General features: G+C 35.1%; 1 protein-coding gene across 1 annotated transcript in view; it reads right to left on the reverse strand.

The window, feature by feature from the left end:
- Nucleotides 1–21177, reverse strand: part of LOC123662135 — a 73254-nt gene that overhangs the window by 37046 nt on the left and 15031 nt on the right. The window contains exon 6 of the mRNA XM_045597020.1: nt 7076–7208. Within this exon, the coding sequence (XP_045452976.1) occupies nt 7076–7208 (133 nt within the window). The remainder of the gene's footprint in view (nt 1–7075; nt 7209–21177) is intronic.

Consider the following 21177-nt stretch of genomic DNA (forward strand, 5'->3'; position numbering starts at 1 on the left):
GAATAACTTCAGATCGACAAAAGCTGGTTTGTCTCTTGAATCATGTGATAAGCCAATGTTATTTTTAGCGACATGTTTCTGTAATCGGCTTAGTAATGTCGTATGAATAAAACATACAAGTCTTGACTTTTTACCTTTAATCCTATTTCGACCTTGGTTGCTTGTTTCATATTTCAACTTCTGAATCAAACAATGAATAAGGGAATGTTGAACTGGTAGAGAAACTCCTATGTACAGACTCCTATGTATTTGTTTTTATATTTATCCTACACATAAAAATATGAGCCTCTAGGAGTAGATAGGCAATTCGGAAAAAAACATTTTATGGGTAAGAGAGGTCTATCTAAAGATTAATAAGTTTAAAAAAGCTAAGACTATATACATATTTAATTCACCTAAAATTCAGATTTCTGTCATAGACGAGCGTAAAAAGGACTATTTATACATACATACACACATATATACTTACACATATAAAAATATATACATACATACACACACACACATAAATATATACATATATGTACACATAAAGTAAACTACAAATCGCGACATTTATGACTTAATTAGCGACATATAATGCTTTTTAAGGCGTTGCTTGAAGCAAGCTTGTGATGGAGCTTGTTTTATTAAAAGCGGAAGAGAGTTCCACAGACGGACGGCATTAACAGTAAATGAATTGGAGTAGAAGGAGATAGAATGGGGAGGAATTTTCAGAAGAAAATTGGATTCGGATCTAAGGGAGCGTTCATGGGAATCGCAAAGAAACGTGAACCGTTCTTTAAGGTAATGAGGGGCATTAGGATTAAAAAGAACACAGTAGAGTAGAGTAAGTACATGGGTATTCCTGCGAAGGTGAATTGGGAGCCACTTGAGTTTACTGCGAAAATCGGAGACGTGGTCATATTTGCGAAGACCAAATATGAACCTTATACAGAGATTTTGAAGGCGCTCAAGCTTATTTAGTTGCTCCTCTTTGAGATCCAGAAAACACGTATCTGCATAGTCAAGGATTGGTAAAAGTAGTGATTGTGCCAGCGCAATTTTGTTAGGCAAGAGAAGAAAGTACTGGAGTCGACGGAGTGAACCGACGGCTGCAAACAATTTCCGGCTTAGCTCAGTTAATTGAGGTGACCAAGAGAGATGACGATCGAAAGTTATTCCCAGATTTTTCACTTTATCGCCGACATTCAAAACAACTTTGTTGAAGAGTACAGGAGGTAAAAGTAACCAATCAATGCTACTGACTAGTTTTGGACTACCCACGATAATCACTTGAGACTTAGCAGGATTAACTTATTTAGTCATTATTTAGTTGGTGAATACTCGTGGGTAGATCAGCCAGCTTAGAGTGAGTGTATATTTGAAGATCGTCTGCATTCAGGTGATAGAGAGAAGATAAGTTGGTAGTTATTGAATTTATAAATAAAGAAAAAAGAACGCCGACGCCCATACAAGTAACTTTGAAACCAGTCAATTACTGGTGGAGATATGTTAAAGGAACTTAACATAGACAACAGTATATCGAAGTCCACAGTATTAAAGGCATTACTAAAATCAAGTAAAGTCAGAACCGTAGCCGGATTGAAATGGATTTAGAAGATTGTTTAAGGAAAGAAATGATGTCAGCTGTTGGTGAACAAGACGCTCTAGAACCTTGGACAAGAAAGGTAGGATAGATATTGGGCGGAAATCGGAGAAGTCAGATGGACTGGATTTCTTAGGTACAGGAAATTCATTGGAGTATTCATTGGACTATAATAAATTGTTGGAAACGAGACGGAACTTTATATTTTCTTGTGCATAGTATTTTAAATGGTAACACTAAGTACTGTATTATTATATATTCCATTATTTTAACAGCTAGGTATATATTTCTATCAAATATTTTTCATTTATTTTGAAGTATCAATTCATGTTTTTCAACAAAAAAAGTGATAAAACGTTCTTTCGTTTTTAACAATAATGGTAAAAAAAAATCACAATGTGATATTACAATATACCTATTTCATAAAATATAATCGCTTTAGTTAAACCGTATTTTGTGAAAATGGCGCGTAAAACACACAAATAAATACAGTCAAATCTAGAACCTTCTATTGAGAAGAATCATTGGATTAATCTCAACTAGAAATGTTTTTGTATCTAACGTTTATCTTTGTATATAACATAATTATATAAGAATAAGAAATACGTACGAATAAAGTATTTCGTCAAAGTGTGTGTTATGTTTACGAGTAACATGATACTGAAAGAAGTCGTGACAAATTAAATAATGAGAAAATGTCACAGTGTTACCTGTCACAAAAAGCTGGTATGAAATAACATACGTATGTCCTTAGCTCGCCTTGTTTAGAGTGATTGAAGGTTTGTAAATTCATTTAATTTTTATCCAACTACGAACGAAAGAATATTCTTCATTCGATTGTGTATAATTTTTATTTTAATGTTGCAATGTTATAACTGGTATCGTCATCCGTTAAATACTCTAATTAATAATTTAAAAAAAATGTCCAGGCGAAATTCATGTCGTCTTTTTTTCGTAAACATATTTAAACATTTTTTAATATCATATCAAAAATCGACCGTTCCAGCGGGGATCGAACCTGCATCTCTGACAGACCGTTTCGGTTGCTCAAACCAATTAAGCTATGGAGCGATGTACCCGCTAGATCGAAATTTTGATATGAAAATTTTATATTCGGTCTAAGCAACCGTGGCGCCGTCTATAGTGAGTTCTTTACAGAAACCCGTTAGTAACTATTTAAAGTTTAATATTACAATGAAAATCTTTGACAGGAGACGACACAATGCTTTTTTTAATTTGTACGATTTTATTTTAGTGTTACTCACACCGCCGCCTTACTGACGCCGCGTTGGCGCAACGGTCACAGCCATGGATTGTACCTGTTGCGCTGGCGGTTGCGGGTTCGATCCCCACACATGACAAACATTTGTATTGGTCATACAGGTACAGGAGCAAAGACGCGCCGCCAAGTGACGCGTCTTGCGACACGACTTGTCGTGCCGTGAGGCGCCTCGCGTTCCGGAACGATGCTCGTAATAGCCAATCATAGGGGTATGGGTATGTACAGTTGCGCTGCGTCTAGTGACAGGATCCTGATCTGCGTAGTCACTGCGCCGGACGTCTCGACCTGGAGGGTAGCGGGATCCGAAGCACGGTGCACCGCTGGCCGACCGCAGGCAGTAGGGGGCCCAACTAGTAGGTTCGCCACCTATGAAAGGCTGCCCCGCCACCTAGCGAAAAATCCAGGGATGGCTTCCATCGTGCCGGTTGGCGACCGGTGAGAGGACCCGATGGCGATTTCCTGGGGGGTTCGGGCGTCCCCGCAGTCTCCAGTCGAGTCTTCTTTAGTGTGGTTTCTGCAAAAATCGTGGAGTCTATAGACGCAGCGCCTCGTACAACTACCATTTCCCCTCCTATTCACCCCTTGACCACAATGAAGAACAAGAAAAAAAGTAAGGTTAAACAGCGGCTGCACCTCCTCTCTCTCAAAGTGCACCTCACCAACATACGAGGATTGCACTCAAATCTCGTTGCAGTCCACCACCACCTGGAGACTGAGAGGCCGCATTTACTTTTTCTTACGGAGACGCAAATTGGTAGCCCAGCAGATGTAACGTACCTGCAGTACCCTGGGTATTCGCTCGAACATAATTTTAAATCTCACGCTGGAGTCTGTATGTTTGCTCGTGATGATGTTTGCTGCCTCGCTCCTTGATGCAGGTAGTGCCTCACCGCCCAGACATCCACCTTGCGACTCTGTTATGTCAGAACTACGCATTCGCCAAACTGAGGTTTTGAGAGTACTCCGTAACTTGGACGTGAATAAGGCTAGTGGTCCTGACGAGATACCAGCAAGAGTACTTAAACACTGTGCTCCTGAGTTGTCTCCTATTCTCACGCGCTTGTACCGCCTCTCTCTAAAATCTGCTCAAGTCCCTAAAGCATGGAAGATTGCCAACGTACAACCTGTACCTAAAAAAGGTAGTCGTGCCGACCCGGCTAACTATAGACCTATCGCGATCACCTCCATACTGAGTAAAAGTTTGGAGCGTATACTGAATCAAAAGCTCCTAGCATACCTCGAGTTGAATGACCTCCTGTCGGACCAGCAATACGGTTTCCGCCGTAACAGGTCCACGGGGGATCTTTTAGTGTACGCCTCGCACATCTGGGGCGAAGCCTTGGACAAGCACGGAGAAGCGCTAGCTGTCTCACTTGATGTATCGAAGGCATTTGACCGGGTCTGGCATGAGAGCCTATTTAGCAAGCTTTCAGCTTACGGAATACCCCCGGGCTTGTGTGACTGGATATCAGATTTCCTGAGTGGACGATCATTTCGGGTGGTCTTAGATGGCTCCTCGTCTGAGTTGATGGCGGTTAATGCCGGTGTCCCTCAGGGATCAGTTCTCTCTGCAACCCTCTTCTTGATTCACATAAATGACCTCCTCAGGCCCGGTATCTTTGGATACGCGGATGACAGCACTGTTACGGAGAGATACGTGTCCGGTCCCCGAGCTGGTGGGGCTGAAACTCATGAGCATAGAGAGGCCCTGGTTGAACGCATGAATTTGGCTTTGAAAGAGGTATCCGATTGGGGTGACGCCAACCTAGTCAAATTTAATGCTTCCAAAACACAAGCGTGTCTTTTCACTGCTAAACGGAGTCCATTCCCATTAGCCCCAACTTTCCGGGGTGTATCTGTTCCGATCACCGATAGTATTGATCTTCTAGGCATAAATATTTCGTCCAATATGAACTTCGGACAATGCATAGAATCCAAGGCAAAAATTGCTGGTAAGAAACTTGGTATCCTCAATAAAGTCAGGCAGTACTTCACACCGGAACAGCTTCTTACTCTCTACCAAGCACAAGTTCGATCGTGTATGGAGTACTGCAGCCACTTATGGGATGGCTCTGCCAAGTACCAGCTCGCTGCTTTGGATTCTGTGGATCGACGCGCCAGAAGACTCATCGGTGACAAATCGCTGGTTCGCTCTAGACTTCAAAGTCTCGAACATCGGCGCAAGGTTGCCTGTTTGTCGGTATTTTACAGGTTATATTTCGGAGAGTGTGCTCTAGAACTATACAATTTGGTTCCACCATCACCTTTCTACCACCGAACCGCAAGGCATCGCATGAATCTGCACCGCTATGTGGTTGAAATCCCACGATCTCGCACTAAACGATTTGCTTCCTCGTTCCTAATTCGCACCGCTAAAATTTGGAATGCCCTTCCGGCTTCCGTTTTTCCAACGAACTATAACTTAGGTATCTTTAAATCAAGAGTGAATAGGCATCTTTTAGGCAAGCGCGCACCACCTTAGGCTGCATCTTCACCTGACTTCAGGTGAGATCGCAGTCAAGCGCTAGTCTATATATTTAAAAAAAAAAAAAAAAAAAAAAAAAAATACAGGTGTTTGCCATGGTCTGGGTGTTTGTGCAGTCCTTGTGGGTCTCCCCACCGTGCCTAGGAGAGCACGTTAAGCCGTCGGTCCCGGTTGTTATCATAAACACCTGATAACGATCGTTACTCATAGTAGGGAATATATCCGCAAACCCGCATCGGAGCAGCGTGGTGGATTAAGCTCTGATCCTTCTTCTACATGGGGAAAGAGATCTATGCCCAGTAGTGGGATATTACAGGCTGAAGCGTGATTTACTCACACATTAGGGTCAGACTTACTGTGTGGGTAACACAAAAATAAAAATATACAAAGTAAACATATTTATTTTAGATTCAATTTTCTTTTACACAAACATTGTCTTGATAATAAAGAACACAAAAAAAAAAGAATTATCCAATTCTGTGTAGTCACTTAGACTTTATGCGTGCACATATACTTCAGCGATTAATTTTAATTTATATACCAGCTCTGAACACTTATGTACACACTTTGTCACTTTTTTCTAACATATTAATACTAACTTTCGAGTAAACACGTGCTTCTGCAAATATATTCAACAAAAACGTTAGCAGCGTTCACATTAAATGTATCAACATCCGCCATTTCATTTAATTGCCGCTATCAGCCCTGTTCAAATATTTATTCAAAAATACAAACGCAAAACTATTAGTTAACTCACACTTAAGCCAAAGTAAAACGTACCCTGTTTTTGTTCGTAGTACAAATATTAGCATTACATTTTGTGAGATTACAGTAGACTTTGGTCCTAGTTTGAATTTGATTTTTTAACCAAGATTAAATCTTTACATAGAGCAGTCGGTGGTTTTATTTATGAAGACATACATATTTTATTTCTCAATTTTGTCAATATACGTATATTTTTTAAATATTATACAATTATTATTCATTTACTGATTTTCCTTGCGCGGTTTCGCACTTGTAGATAAGACGGTCGTAGATATTTCATTTTGTACCATTATATAACTTATGCACTTACTGATAAACGTAACATTCTACAAGCGAATGAATTTTTAAAATCGGTCCAGTACTTTTTGAATTATTCCATTACAAAAAAGACAAAAATGAATGTGAAAATCGGACTTACTATAAACATTTTAAGAATTTTGATTTCTACTCTTAGGATGAAATTAACCTTTTTTAATACTTTTAAAGGCTGCATAGCAATAACAGTTATGTTGTCTAATGAATCGAAAATGTGTAAGTAATAATGTTTACACTATTTTTTTATCATCAATAAACAAAAACATAATAGGAAATTCCAGCATACACAGTACATACTAAGTGATGGGGAGCGGTTACCGTAGCTTACAGACGACGCCTGTAACACCAGAAGCATAGCAAGCGCATTGCCGATCCTTACTCTAACTCTCTCAAGAGCTCTGACCATCTTACCGAGCACAGAAACACAACACTACGTACGAATAGTATTATTTGGCTGGGATCTTCTGTAAGGCTGAGGTACTTCCCCAGAATATATCCTACTGTGCCCTACCTCTATCAAATAATCAAACTACATATCTAAGAATAAAGTTTTGTCTGCAGATCTATGACAGGACAATAGGAAATCAACAGTTTGTTACAGTAGTGAAATGAACTATACAATTAAATATGAGTAAAATACCTGTAAATAGGCGTGCCTAAATCTTCTCTGTACCAGAGAACTAGTAGAACTGCATCGTCTTCGTCTTGCGTGGCGACATCACACGGCAGGTAGGCTGGCTCACCCGCCACTGCTACTACTTGCGTCAGTGGCGCTGAAAAGAAGAAATAGTCTTCTCAATTTACTGATATATTATAACAGACAAATACTCTAAGCATTAACGTTTGTATTTGTCAAAGGACAGGTGAATTATTGTATAACTCTGTCTCGCTAAAATTACTAAGTTCTTTTTAAGTATATTTCGTATGTTAATAGTTATTATAAAATGGTAAGTCTTTAGATTAAGAGCCCTCGAATTATCTAACTTCAAAATTAGACCGTTTATCGACATAATTTCGTTACAAAAATAAAATAAAATAAAAATAACCCTAACCTATTTAATTTCAAAATTAGACCGTTTATCGACATAATTTCGTTATAAAAAAATAACCCTAACTTATCTAACTTCAAAATGACGGCTCTTAATCTAAAGAATAGCCGTTAAAATATGGATAGTCACAGAAAAAAATCCATACGATCGTGACGCGTCAAATCTTGGAACGTAGCTAGCATTTCAGACACGTTATATATTTATAGACCCACTACTAGTGATCTAATATTTCTAGATTTAGTAGCTTTACATAGTTTATGGCTAATTCATTCGTATCATATCCAAATTCCACTACATGTTTCTTACAAACTATTTTATCTACATATCAACTAACAAAAATTTATTTTAGTATATTTTTAGTTTGGTTGACACTGTTTCCAGTCAAAGGAAACTATAGAAAAATCAAGAAAATGCACTTCCAGTTGTTTATGCAAATCCAAGGAACCATAAAATGTAACTGAGAAACAAATAGTCGGTAAGTAAAGCTAGTGGTAACGGATATCCGGTTCTTGCTGTCCGATTATCTATTCCCGTTACCCGGTCCGGGTAGAATGAGAAAATATAGTCAAAAGCTAGAGTATCCGTTACTGGGATCGTTCTAATTTATGCACTAGTGCATCTACGTAATGGAATATTGTTGTTTCTTTTGCAACCGTTTCAAAATGCATCGCTTGACCAGGTAATTAATTATTCGACGTCTTTTCAAGTGCACGAAAAATGTTGGAAGGAACGTATTAAAGTTCTGTTTCGAGGTCTTTTAGTTTCGGTTTTGCGTTTCCAATTATTTTTTGAGCCTATTCGATGATTTATTGATCATCATGAAAATAAACTTCTTCATTATAACATTGTTTACTCCAATTTTTAGATTATTACTTATTTGAATTTAGAATAAAATATTGGAAACAAAAGTATCGGCAGTTTGTGTTATAAAGTTAACATAAAAAAATTAAGTAGACTATTATTAAATTACAAATAATAGAATAAAAATTCAAATAAATTAGGGGAAATTGAAATAAAAATGGAAGTGAAATCCCATTTAAACCAAAAAAAAAGAGAGTATAGATACATTTAACCAATAATGCAACAAATCGAACTAAAATGGAACCAAATTGGAACAAACGCAACCCTAACAGCCAACTCCCGCCTAACAAGAGATCTTAGTTAACAACCAAACGTCCAGCATTCAATCCAACTGACTATTTGTAGAATAGGGATAACATTTTCGACGTATACTCTTGTTATTGGTACACGATGCTACAGGAAACGCTATTAATTTCCGAACGTCGAGCTCTGTTCGTATCCTGAGTGTATTTCAAGATGTAGTTTCACTTCTAATGGTTTTTTTACGATTTGTTGTCCGATATTGGAGAAATTCAAATGTCCATTTCTTACAATAAGCTTTGTTTTTAGTTGACTACAAAAAAAATATTTGCTCGCTAACGAAATAAAACCGACTTCAATTACACTGACAAGTAATACATCGTATGCAGACGAAAAAAAAAGTCAAGTAAATACGCATAGATAACTCAAAACGTACTCGTAGCATCTGTAGAACATGACTGAGAATACTCAACGAAACATTTATTTCTCACTTGAAATCTATAGTTATTGATTCATAATACACACTTTTAACTACATTGAATACGATATGACACTAATCAATTATACGCCACTTTTCGAGCAGCAACGCTAGCCGCACAATAATTAAACTTCTTCTTCAAAATTTAACTGCTTCTTCACTTATAAATTATCATATTTATAGGACAACAATACCGCCAATACATGACGAAGATGGCGACTAACCAATCAGAAAATTAGTATTAATTATTCGGAAGATGGTGTCTCCATCTTTCCGGTACTTCAACAAATAATAATCAAAATAATAATGATATAATCTTATAAAATTATTACAAGGTCACATTTAAATCATAACAGTATTTATTGTGCAACTACCCTGCAAAACAGATAACAAAGATAGTGACTGACTAATCGTAAATTAATAGGTACCATAATTAACCATTCGGAAGATGGCGTCACCATCTTTGTACTGTTCCGGTATTAAGTGAGTAAACAATAATAGTAATATCGACACAAAATCCAATATTTTAGTAATTGTCAGAATTACAAATTTAAATGCTAACACATCACAATCGTTTTTTTTTATTGGATTTGATACACCAATTAAAAAGTTCTGAGGTGACACACATAAATAAAATACAGTTGAATTGAAACTTCTACTTTTTAGAAGTATTTTTTAGTAGGTTAAAAAGGAAGAGCGTCTATATCAGTCTTTATGTATTTTTGTACGGTATGATAGCCTATATAATAATATTGTCACCCATCGATTCCTTATGTTAACACGTACATGGTACATGGTAAAACGTAACGCTTTTCTCAAAGAAATTAATGTTATTATTCAAAGCTTAACACATACAAAATTCCTTTCGTATATATTGAATTTTTTAAAGTTCTTAGAACATTTGCGTCAAACTTTTTTGTTTCTACTTAGTTGATCCTATACAGGGTAAATATGACCAGCTTTATACTTGTATACCTGATATGTGGTTGATATCCTCAGTGGTAGTAAAAAAAAATGTGTGTGTGTGTTAACTCAAACGCACGACTGGGGTTTACTGCTTCAGGTCGACTTTATAAATAGGCACAAAAAAGACTTACTAGTCTGAGAAAAAGATTAATACCAAATCAAATGGTAAATAAACGAATCAAATTACGCCAATGATTACAAATGACGTTTTCTGATAACGCCGTTTCTAATTCTATCGCTAGATGGCGTTATTAGAAAACGTCGTGTATGGGAACCCTATTGGGTTTAACCTATGGCGTTATGAGAAACGTAACGAGGTCATTCGTTGAATATATTATACTCCTCATATTTTTTTCGTACCGGGACCTTATAAAGTCCATTCTTAATGAGTAAACACCAAAAAACTAAATTACCCAAGATGTTAAAATCAGAGCTGTGGTCAAACAAGACCTGTACTGAGTATGCTTTAAAGTGAGGTCCCTACACCTGTATATTATTTATTACTAATAAATAAATAAATATCATATAACATACACACACGACCGTCTGTTCCTACGGTAAACAAATGTGTTATAGATAACAGTCGATTGATATAGCCATAGTCCTGTTTATATAAATATACATAGAAATAGTACATATATTCAATTCAAGATTCAGGCGGGAATCGAATCCGCAACCCGCGGAGAAGAAAGCAGGGTTACTACAAACTACGCCATCGGGCTAGTTTATTACTAACAATTTTCACTATCTAAAAAGTGTTATTTAAATAAACGACCCTTAATCGAGGGTAGTGTCGGCAATGCACATGGAATACTTCCATCAGGAGAGCCATAGATTTCTTTCCTGACCTAGTTGTATAAAAATAAAACAAGGCAACTCAACACAAACACAAACCCATCTCGTGGTAACCACCTGTAACGAGTTTAAACATTAATCAGATTGATTCTCCTACTTTCCGTGGTACACCTATCCCTGTGTCCGATACCCTCGACCTCCTTGGCATAGAGTTAAATTCTAACCTCAACTTTGGCAATTACATTGAGTCCAAAGCGCAAACTGCGGCCAGAAAGCTTGGCATCTTAAATAAGGTTAAGCGATATTTCACGCCTGAACAGCTTCTTACGCTGTACAAAGCTCAAGTCCGATCGTGCATGGAATATTGCAGTCACTTGTGGGATGGCTTAGCTAAATATCAACTCGCCACACTGGACTCAGTGGAACGCAGAGCCAAGCGGCTAATCGGTAATGCCAGTTTGGTGAAATCTCTTCACACTCTGGCTCACCGAAGAAAGGTTGCCAGTCTAACGGTCTTTTACAGGTTGTACTTTGGGGAGTGTACCTTGGAGCTGCACGAGCTCATACCCCCATCTCCTTTCTTCCATCGGACTTTCAGACGTACCGCAGGCTTTCATCCCTACTTGATTGATATACCTTTCATACGTACAAAGCGCTTCGAATCATCTTTTTTAATGCGCACAGCCAAGGAATGGAATTCCCTGCCGGCGTCTGTATTTCCGAGTTCATACAACCCGAACATGTTTAAAGCGCGAGTGAACAGGCTTCTTCTGGGCGAACTCGCTCCATCTTCGACCTCGTCTGTGCTCTAGAGCTAGACTGAGGTCAAGAGTAAGCCCATAACATAATAAAAAAAAAATGTGCGTTATGATAATATAATAAATTTAAACGGACATTCTATGTTTGCTTACAAATTAGGAAAAAAAGCAAAAAAAAAAGAGTGGAACATAGTTTTTTTCAGTCTAATCGAGACGGAATGCTCATATTTACATATCTCACAAATAGATCATGCGGGTCCTTTGACACAAACGAGTAAACAAGTAACTACATGTTGATGATAGTTGATTCGCTTACTAAGTTTTGATTTAATCTTTATATCTTGATTAATTTAGCCGGTGACATTCTACTCTTCCCGTGGGTGTCGTAAGAGGCGACTAAGGGATAACAAGGTTCCACTACCACTACTTAAGAAGCCGACCGATGGCGGGATAACCATCTAGCCGCTGCCATTGAAACACACAGGCCGAAGACACGGGTTGTCTTCGGTGCGACAAAGCCAGCCCTGCGGTCACCTGCCTGCCCAGCGTGGTGATTATAGGCAACACACATGAGTTCATGCATTTTTGGCGCCAACTTGTGGAGGCCTATGTCCAGCAGTGGACTGCAATAGGCTGGAATGATGATGATGATGATTCCACGGATAGCTACTGGCCCGTTTCTCTGCGTAGGAATTTCAGAGTTTCGAGAGAGAGGGAGAAAGAGGTTGAGGTTGATTATGTAAAAAAATTGTATTGAAAATATTTATCAGCCTTGGAGTAAAAATAAGACAAATAAACTTGATTATAACTATAGATATTCCACAAGATACAATTTGTATGGAGTCATTTGAACTAATTTCCCAATTATAAAAGTGTATGTGTGCAATTCACACACGGCAGTAGTGTAACTTCTGAAAAGTCGTAGGAAGGTAGCATTCGTTCCTTTGACGATGATTAGGGTCTCGTAAAAAGCTCATAAGCACAATACAAAACGCCTTGCTTACGCGTTTCCTTCACATTTTTGTGTTTGTTTCTTTATCGTGACGCATTTTTCGTTTCATCGATGTAAGAATTATAACGATTCTAAAGAAGTTTTACTTCAAAATTTGTTTTCTATAATGAAAAAAAGCTTAACTTTTATAAAAATACTAGCTGACCCCGCAAACTTTGTTTTCTCATATATGTTATTAGCCCCCTTAATCCCCCCCCTATAACTTAGGGGTATGAAAAATAGATGTTAGCCAATTCTCAGACCTATACGACATGTACAGAAAATTTCATAAAAATCGCTCCAGCCATTTCAGAGGAATATTGTAACTAACATTGTGACAGGAGAATTTTATATATAAGATTTTATGTAATGTAATGTAAGTTAAATGCCATACGACGAACTCGAGTGTTGCGGTTAGAAGCAATTTGTAGCGACCAAATTTAACACGATTTTCAAATTTAGTAACGTATGCTTTTCTAGAATATAATGGACAGTATTTATCTTTGTAAATCTCAATTTATCCTAATGATAGTTTAAGCTAGGAACATTAAAAAAAATAAAGATAAGGATTAATAAATAATATTTTGTTTTTGGAAATAAATTTCTTTTTTACTGCTTTCAATAATAATAATAAAATACTATGAGTCAGATTTATTATTATACCTTTATTTGGGATTAAAATTTAATAGAACATAATTATTTTATGACTATTATTATTATTTTTTATATTATTATTAGTTACACAACAATTAAACAGCAAAGTTTCCATTATTAGTTAATTCATAACAGCACTATAGCATTGTTTTAGAGTATCGTTTATGAAAAATATGTAAAAGAACATGTATTTACATAGTTATTACATATTTATTACTAAAAAGGTTTACTCATAATGAAAAATATATAATTTCAAGTTGGAAACCTTGTCCATAAAAAATAAATTAACATTAAAACAGCATAATATATATTAGTTTAAACGAAAACCAGATATATTTTAAGCAAAGTTCTAACATAAAATTAGCATAATCCCAACAAAGCGTGCAATAGTCACCCAAAGTTCCGATGGTCTCTCTTAAATATTATGTTAATATAGCTATTATCAAGCGGCCCATTCGTCGTAGCACCAAATTGTTTAAAAGCGTTATTATCCTCAAACTGCAAATCCAAATGGGCGGAAAGTAATAAAGATTGGATAGCACAAAGGAGAGAATGGAAACACGGTGATGAAATAGCTATAAATCGACCGGATCTTTTCTAGTTTTACCGTTTTTATCATAAGTGTAAAAAAGATAAGATCCAATTCGGTTTGTAAAATAAAATTCAGATCAAACAGTATTACCGCGTGAAAGTTTATTTCGAAATAAAAATAAACGAAAAAAATACACGATGATGTGTATTTCAGTTTTTGTTTTCTATATTTTCAGCTAACAGCGCTATACACGTTTATGCGTTATTTCGTACGAGCACTTGTACAGCGCCACTAGCTAAAAGTCCGGAAATTAAAATTTGACTATAGCTATTTTAGAAATATATTTTTTAAATTATTTTAGCTACACATCACTCATCATCATCATTTCAGCCTATCGCAGTCCACTGCTGGACATAGGCCTCTACAAGTTGGCACCAAAAATGGAGTGAATTCTTGTGTTTTGTACATAGTCACGACGCTGGGTAGGCGGGTTGGTGACCGCAGGGCTGGATTTTTCGCATCAAAGACGCTGCTGCCCGTCTTCGACCTGTGTATTTCAAAGCCGGTGGTTGGATGGTCATCCTGCTATCAGTAGGCTTTTAAAGTTCCAGGTTAATAGTTGAACTGTGTTATCCCTTGTTCGCCTCTTACGACACCCACGGGAAGGAGAGGGAGGCTTGATTCTTTACTGCCATAGCCACACAGATAAGGGAGTATCTATTGGTAATACTTGGAAAAAGAAACACAAAAAGACAACAATAATATTGTCATTGTTGTATGTGTGTTTTTGCGATTTGCATAATAAACATTCCAGTGTAATTAAGGGCACGCGAGCCAACTTGAATTTCACCGTTAATTACTTTGGCAACACATTCAAGCTGTATAAGAAACATGTGTGTTTACAATGCTAATGATATAAATATTTTATGTTGCAACACAATATTATATTTTAGAGTTTGTTAACCTTAATTGTCTCTATTGTATATTTAAAGTCAACTGTGATATTTATAATTGAAGTAGCTATCGATGGAATACAATACAAATTCACACTAAGTTTCATATGTGAATCTCCTTGGAGTATACTCGTATATGTATCACCGATAAAGTTAATTATTTTGTAAGATTTAGTACAACTTCATTTGATAAGTTTTTAACAAATGCAAAACTGGATATTTACTTTGTTTAATTTTTATTTTTATAGTACCTAAAACTTCTTTGCGCATGCTTGACTTAGTGAGTAAGCTGGTAAATGCATGTTTAGAATGTTATAAAAGTGTGATCGGGTGAGTGGAATTAGTGAAGCTAGAAAGAGAGAGAGTTACGTTTCGTAAGTTTTACTTCAGTCGTGTGGTCTAAAGCACACTCGTTTTATTTTCCCCTTTTCTTTATAATTATAGAAAAATGACTAACAAATATACCATATATTCCGATTTACGTACGAACGTGAATTAACACGTACGTACAACTTTGTAAATTTTGTATGATAATGTAGTTTAACTGACTTAAATATAAAAGTTACCTGAATGCTCTGTATTTATTCCAGCTATTATAGTATGAATGGAAGCTGTTGCTACCTTTTCTACGGACAATTTTATTTCAGAGCTCTGTTTTACCTATTTGTTCTGCGTTAAAAAGTTGCAATTGTGCCAATTCCACGGCAAAGTGTCTGAGAGCCCACGCTGACTTTTGGCTGGGTTCTGATTTTTTCGTTTAATCGTTGGACGATTTTTAATAACAACTTACAGTCGGTCAAAATATTTCGAACTATTTTACATTGATGTAACGGAGTACTTATTATTTAACGTCATATTTTGACTAAGCAATTATATTGACATCACGTTGCATAGTTTGAACATTTAAATTAAAAAAAAAAAAAACAAATGTAAATAAATGGTTGTATGCGAATAAAAAACTGGTATTCAAACTTATAATTTAAATGAAAAAAAAAATTTTTTATTTTCAAACACTTAATAATATCCAGACGAAAAGAGAGCATAGTACCTACCAAGTACCAAGGGCTAAGGCTGAAAAAATACTGATTATTAACATTTTGTGATTTTCATTGCTAGAATTAATACCAATTTGTATAGAACTACCGTTTGTTTTTCACTTATAATGTAAACATAAATTACTTATTACTTAAATACGTTTCCTTTATAAGGAGCAATACTTTAATTTGTATCAATTTCTTTTATTATCCGATAACCACGAACTTAGGAATAGTTTAAAAGCATTGTTTTTTTAAAGATCAAATTTTTCTGACATTTTCTGACCCCTAAGATCTTGCAGTTTATATATGGATCTTATTTTGAGACCTAGTGCCTATCAAAAGCCATGAAAAAGTTCTTAAAATACTTTTATTTTGATAGTTAATGGACATAGGTATCTTGTTTCTATACAACATTTTCTTCTCTAATAGAAATAGTTTATCTGATTATAATGTCGTATAAATAAACACACGTCCCAAAACTGTTTCCTAAGGATTTTCAAAAATCCGGTTCATATTAGGCGCAATGACCTACAGAAAAGAAAAAAAAAAACTAAATATAAAATTAACTGTAATACAAATATATGATGTAACACAAATATATGATGACATTCAAAGTTCAACTTCCCTATGTAAACTATATTCTAACTGAAAATTTTCGTAACTCGTACAATACTGTAACATTATCAGCGACTCAAATACCACATGACCTCGTACTTCCCCTGGGAAATCTCACTTGTCTCGTCGTGAGATATGACGTACTGATACGTTAAGGCTACCACACGAGTGGTTTATATGAGGACATAATTCAAATAAACTAAAAAAATAAAATAAAAAATAAAATAAAATAAAATAAAATTATCGTTAGGTTATAGTTTTATCATTTGTCGTTTGTATATTTTACTAATAGGAAGTAATATTTAAATTTAATAGTCGTATAAAATAACTTGTAAATTTATTTAGATCAGTAATAAGTATGTCTGACAAAGTTATCAATTTGCATTTTATCACAATGTATAAAATGGTAAATGAGATTGATTTTGAACAAAATCCTTTATCATTAATCCTTTATCATCCTATATCATTTCATTTATTACGATCGATAAATATAATATATAATAGGTAATTCTATTATAGGTTAATTTCTTGCATATGTTGTCATGCCAACAGCCGCCATTTCAAAACCAAAGTCATCCATACATATTAATTTTTTGTTCTTTCTATGGTCACATACAACAATTACGAGTATATCCAAGATTCATCTCATTTTCGGCTCTTTTACGAATCGATCAAATTTGTTATTCCTTAATAATTTCTAACTTCTGATATTGACGAGATATTTCTGATTCTTACATTAGATCGGTAGATTTATTTTTTAACCAATTTTTCATAGAAAATTAGAATACTTTTAATTTTACTCCAAAATTATCCGGACGATTCCTACAAAAACAAAACGCGTGGTGATGCTAGCTTATATACATATGAGGACATTTGGCGGAAAAGTAGTTAAAGGACTCGTTTTTATTTAACCACACGGAAACCCAAGAAACTCGAGGAAGTAATACAACAACATTTGTATGTTATATGTTACATCATAGAACATAAGCATACGAAATGACTTTGATTAAATATTGTTTTCTTAGATTATAAATATATTTATGAACTTTATTACTGTTATACGTTTGTTTAATGTGTTATCTTTTTAACTGATTTCAGAAAAGGAGGAGGTTATCAATTATGCTATTTTTTTGTGTATTATCTCTAACTTTTTATTGGGTGAATCGAATTCGATTCACCAAATTTTCTAATCGAAAGGTGGTGCTTGTCATATTGTGATCTCTTTCAAATTTGATTGAGATTTCTCTAATAATGCATATTTACATGACTATTTTTTCATCTACCTACGTTAGTAATACTGGTCAATGTAATTAAAATTTATTTTTATTTCTTTGCGAGCAAGTTCCACCATTTTTTCAAAGTTGGTTATAAATAGAATGCCAAAGAATTAAATATTAATTGGGAGCAAGCTTGTTACCCAAAGTACGTACGAATAATTCGGAGAATATCAAATGATTATGAGCGATTATTGAAAGCGCTTATCGAAACGCCGGACACTGGAAGTAATTAGCGGCAGATACGCTTGACGTTAATGACGCTTGCGGCGTACAATTTCTAGAATTGCTAACGTTATGTATCGGTAAATATACAATATCATTCAGAATTTCATTATCATACTAATTAATACAATTATTAATTTCACTGTAAAATTACGTATGGTCAGATACTTTTTGTTATGTTGAATTTGTTAACGTTGACTATTGTATCGGCAAATTCTTGTCAAATCGTTAAATACGTGACCATATGTAATACATAATTAACATACATAACATAATTTAACTTAAAAATTTCAGTACATACACACAATCATGGATGTTACAAATCTAATTTTATCTCTTTTACAGTGATAAAGTTAGAAATCTAAGTACGCCCACAGCGTACACAGCTAGTCATTAGGTTAATAAATAAAATAATGTGTCTGTTTGTTGTTTTTATAAAATTTCCATCATCAAACAGTTTTATAAAAGTAGTATTTATTCAGTTTGATAAAATTTATTCTAGTCCTTCACACGAGAAACGACATTGGCTGTTACATTGCAACCCTTACACTTTATAAAGTAAAACTTTTTTAGCTCCATCTAACTTATATTTCCATCTCAACTTCCGTTCGCCTTATCCGATCACATTTTTCGTAACGCCCTCGTCACACAGCTTACGCACTAAGTCAAGCGTGCGTAACAAAGTTTTACTTAAATAACCAGCACATATCATTAAATTAAATAAACAAGTTGCCAAAATGATCGCCGAACTTCGTGAGAATATGGCAACTTACAAAGAAGAAAATTAAATTAAATATACCTACTACGAAAAGTCCATAACGAATATGAGCAGAATATTATACCTAAATTTACAGTAACTTGACATACGTAGTTAGTTATGTTAAAATAATTCTATTTAACGTTCTATTTTGTCACTTGTTACGAATTTCACGCGGGTTCATTTCGAAATCAGCTCGGAATTTGTTAGACTTCAAAGTAATAATCTTCTGTTACGATAAAGTTTTCAGTTTCAAGATGGAAGTAATTATACTTGAGTCGCAGCGTTCCCCCATCTAACGACTTGTATGGAGTTGAGCGGAACAGTACATTTTTGTGGAATTATTAGCCATCCTCTACATTTACGCGCATCAATCCCGTATTTAGGAATAGTTTGAGTCCAATAGTAGCAACCGCCATTTTTATTGCTGGGTGAAGGCGATTTAATACATACATACATACATATACATATAATCACGCCTCTTTCCCGTAGGAGTAGGCAGAGACCACTTCTTTCTACTTGCTACGATCCTTACATACTTCTTTCGCTTCATCCACTTTCATTATTCCCTTCATACATGCTGTTCGGTTTAGGGTACTCTTGACCTGGCCTTTTTTCAAGACGCCCCCCCCCCAAGGCGATTTAATACTATCATATATAGATATTTGTATTGGTTTAAATATTTTATTCCGGTCGGGATGTTTGTCCTTGTGGGTCTCCGCGCCGTGTAGTTAGGCAGTGTAGTAAATTAAGCTCTAACTCGTCCTCAAAATGAAGAACCAGAGCCATGTCGGTAGTGGGATGTTAGAGAATTAATTACTTATGAAAAAAATTAAAAGTAGGATAAGTTTATCTGGTTTTAAACTATATCTATGCTTAAGTTTATCTTTTGTTTTAACAGAAGAATAACAAGTATCGTATATTCAAACTTTAGGTTTTACAATACTTAGTAACCAGGCTACGGCGTGCGGATTAAAAATAAGTTTTAGTTAGGCAGCGGCGTGCAGTTATCGTGAAAGAATTTTTATTAATTACGCATAACTTCTACGGATTGACGGATTTTTCATTAAGGCAGGGAACAGCAGGAAATATGCTGCTAGAAATCTCGAGCAGCCCGACTTGGAAAAGACCTTAAACTTACCGAAGTTTACAGAATTATACTCAAGTAGTATTGTGTTCCTGCTCTTGAAGAGAGCGATGCTTCTGCTGTGGCAAGCATTTATAGGCTACGACGGCTACAGCCAGGGGACCGTATGCTTGGTTGCTACCGTCATATCAAAAAAAAAAATTCTGAATTTTTAACTAACAAAATATGAAGTAAATGATTTAATATATTAACAAATTTATTTATTTTAAATGTCTAAGATGTACAAGTAAAGAGGTAACAATAAAGTAAGTTGATCACATTTACTATTTTTATATTTATTGATTTGACTGAAATATCTTTAACATATATAAAGATATCTATATATATATAATATCTATAAGACAAATTACTAAAACTTTTAGCATATTTAAAAACTTTAAAGTATTCATAAATCTTATTCAAAAATAAACTACTATATATAATAGACTAGCCCGTTGGCGCAGTTTGTAGTGACCCTGCTTTCTGCTCCAAGGGTTGTGGGTTCGATTCCCACCCCGAGTCTGGGTGTAATATAAATATTTATTTATATATTTATATATGTATTAGTTATAAGTATGTTTATCGAAAAAAAAAAATGTAGCTATATACCAGTCGGCATTAAGTTGCTTACTTTAGGAACAGACGACCGTGTGTGTATTGTGTAAATAAAAAAATAAAAATAAACGCAGTGTAGTCATGTCTCAACGTGTGGTCAAAGCTTATAATAGACGCTGTCTGTGATTCTCTCTTAATTCAGTATGTCATCATCACTCGCATTATTATTTAATATTTTGATATTTAAAATAAATATAAAAATATAACTATTATGTAGATTTATAAATAGAAATGAATTGCTAAACTTGTTGCTAAGCGTAAAGTAACTAGGCTAATTTTGCTGTTTTTTCAGATTTTCTAATAAATAATAAATCAATAAATAAATATATCATAACATACACACACGGTCGTCTGCTCCTATGGTAAGCAACTTAATGCTTGTGTTATAGGTAACAGCCGACTGTCATAACTATATATTGTTTTTATAAACATACATAGAAATAATACATATATAAAAGCAAATATATGTAAACATATAAATATATCCTAATATTACACCCAGACTCAGGCGAAAATCGAACCCGCAACCCGCGGAACAGAAAGCAGGGCCACAACAAATTGCGCCAACGAGCTCGCAATACTTTATAGGATATTCCTACCCAATTAAAACCTAAGAAAATTGCGCAGAAACAACTTTACGCGTTTAACACAATTGACACATGTCTAGTCAGGTAGTATTATATATACGTAAAATTATATACAGGTTAGATGTTTGCCTCCTTTTTTAGAAATAACCTCACAAGTACGCCACATAAATTATATATCATTTTATAGTTATTTTTTGCTCTACCGGCATCCACAACTAAAAAATATATT

Source organism: Melitaea cinxia, chromosome 18, assembly GCF_905220565.1.
Source record: "Melitaea cinxia chromosome 18, ilMelCinx1.1, whole genome shotgun sequence".
Classification (NCBI taxonomy): Eukaryota; Metazoa; Arthropoda; class Insecta; order Lepidoptera; family Nymphalidae; genus Melitaea; species Melitaea cinxia.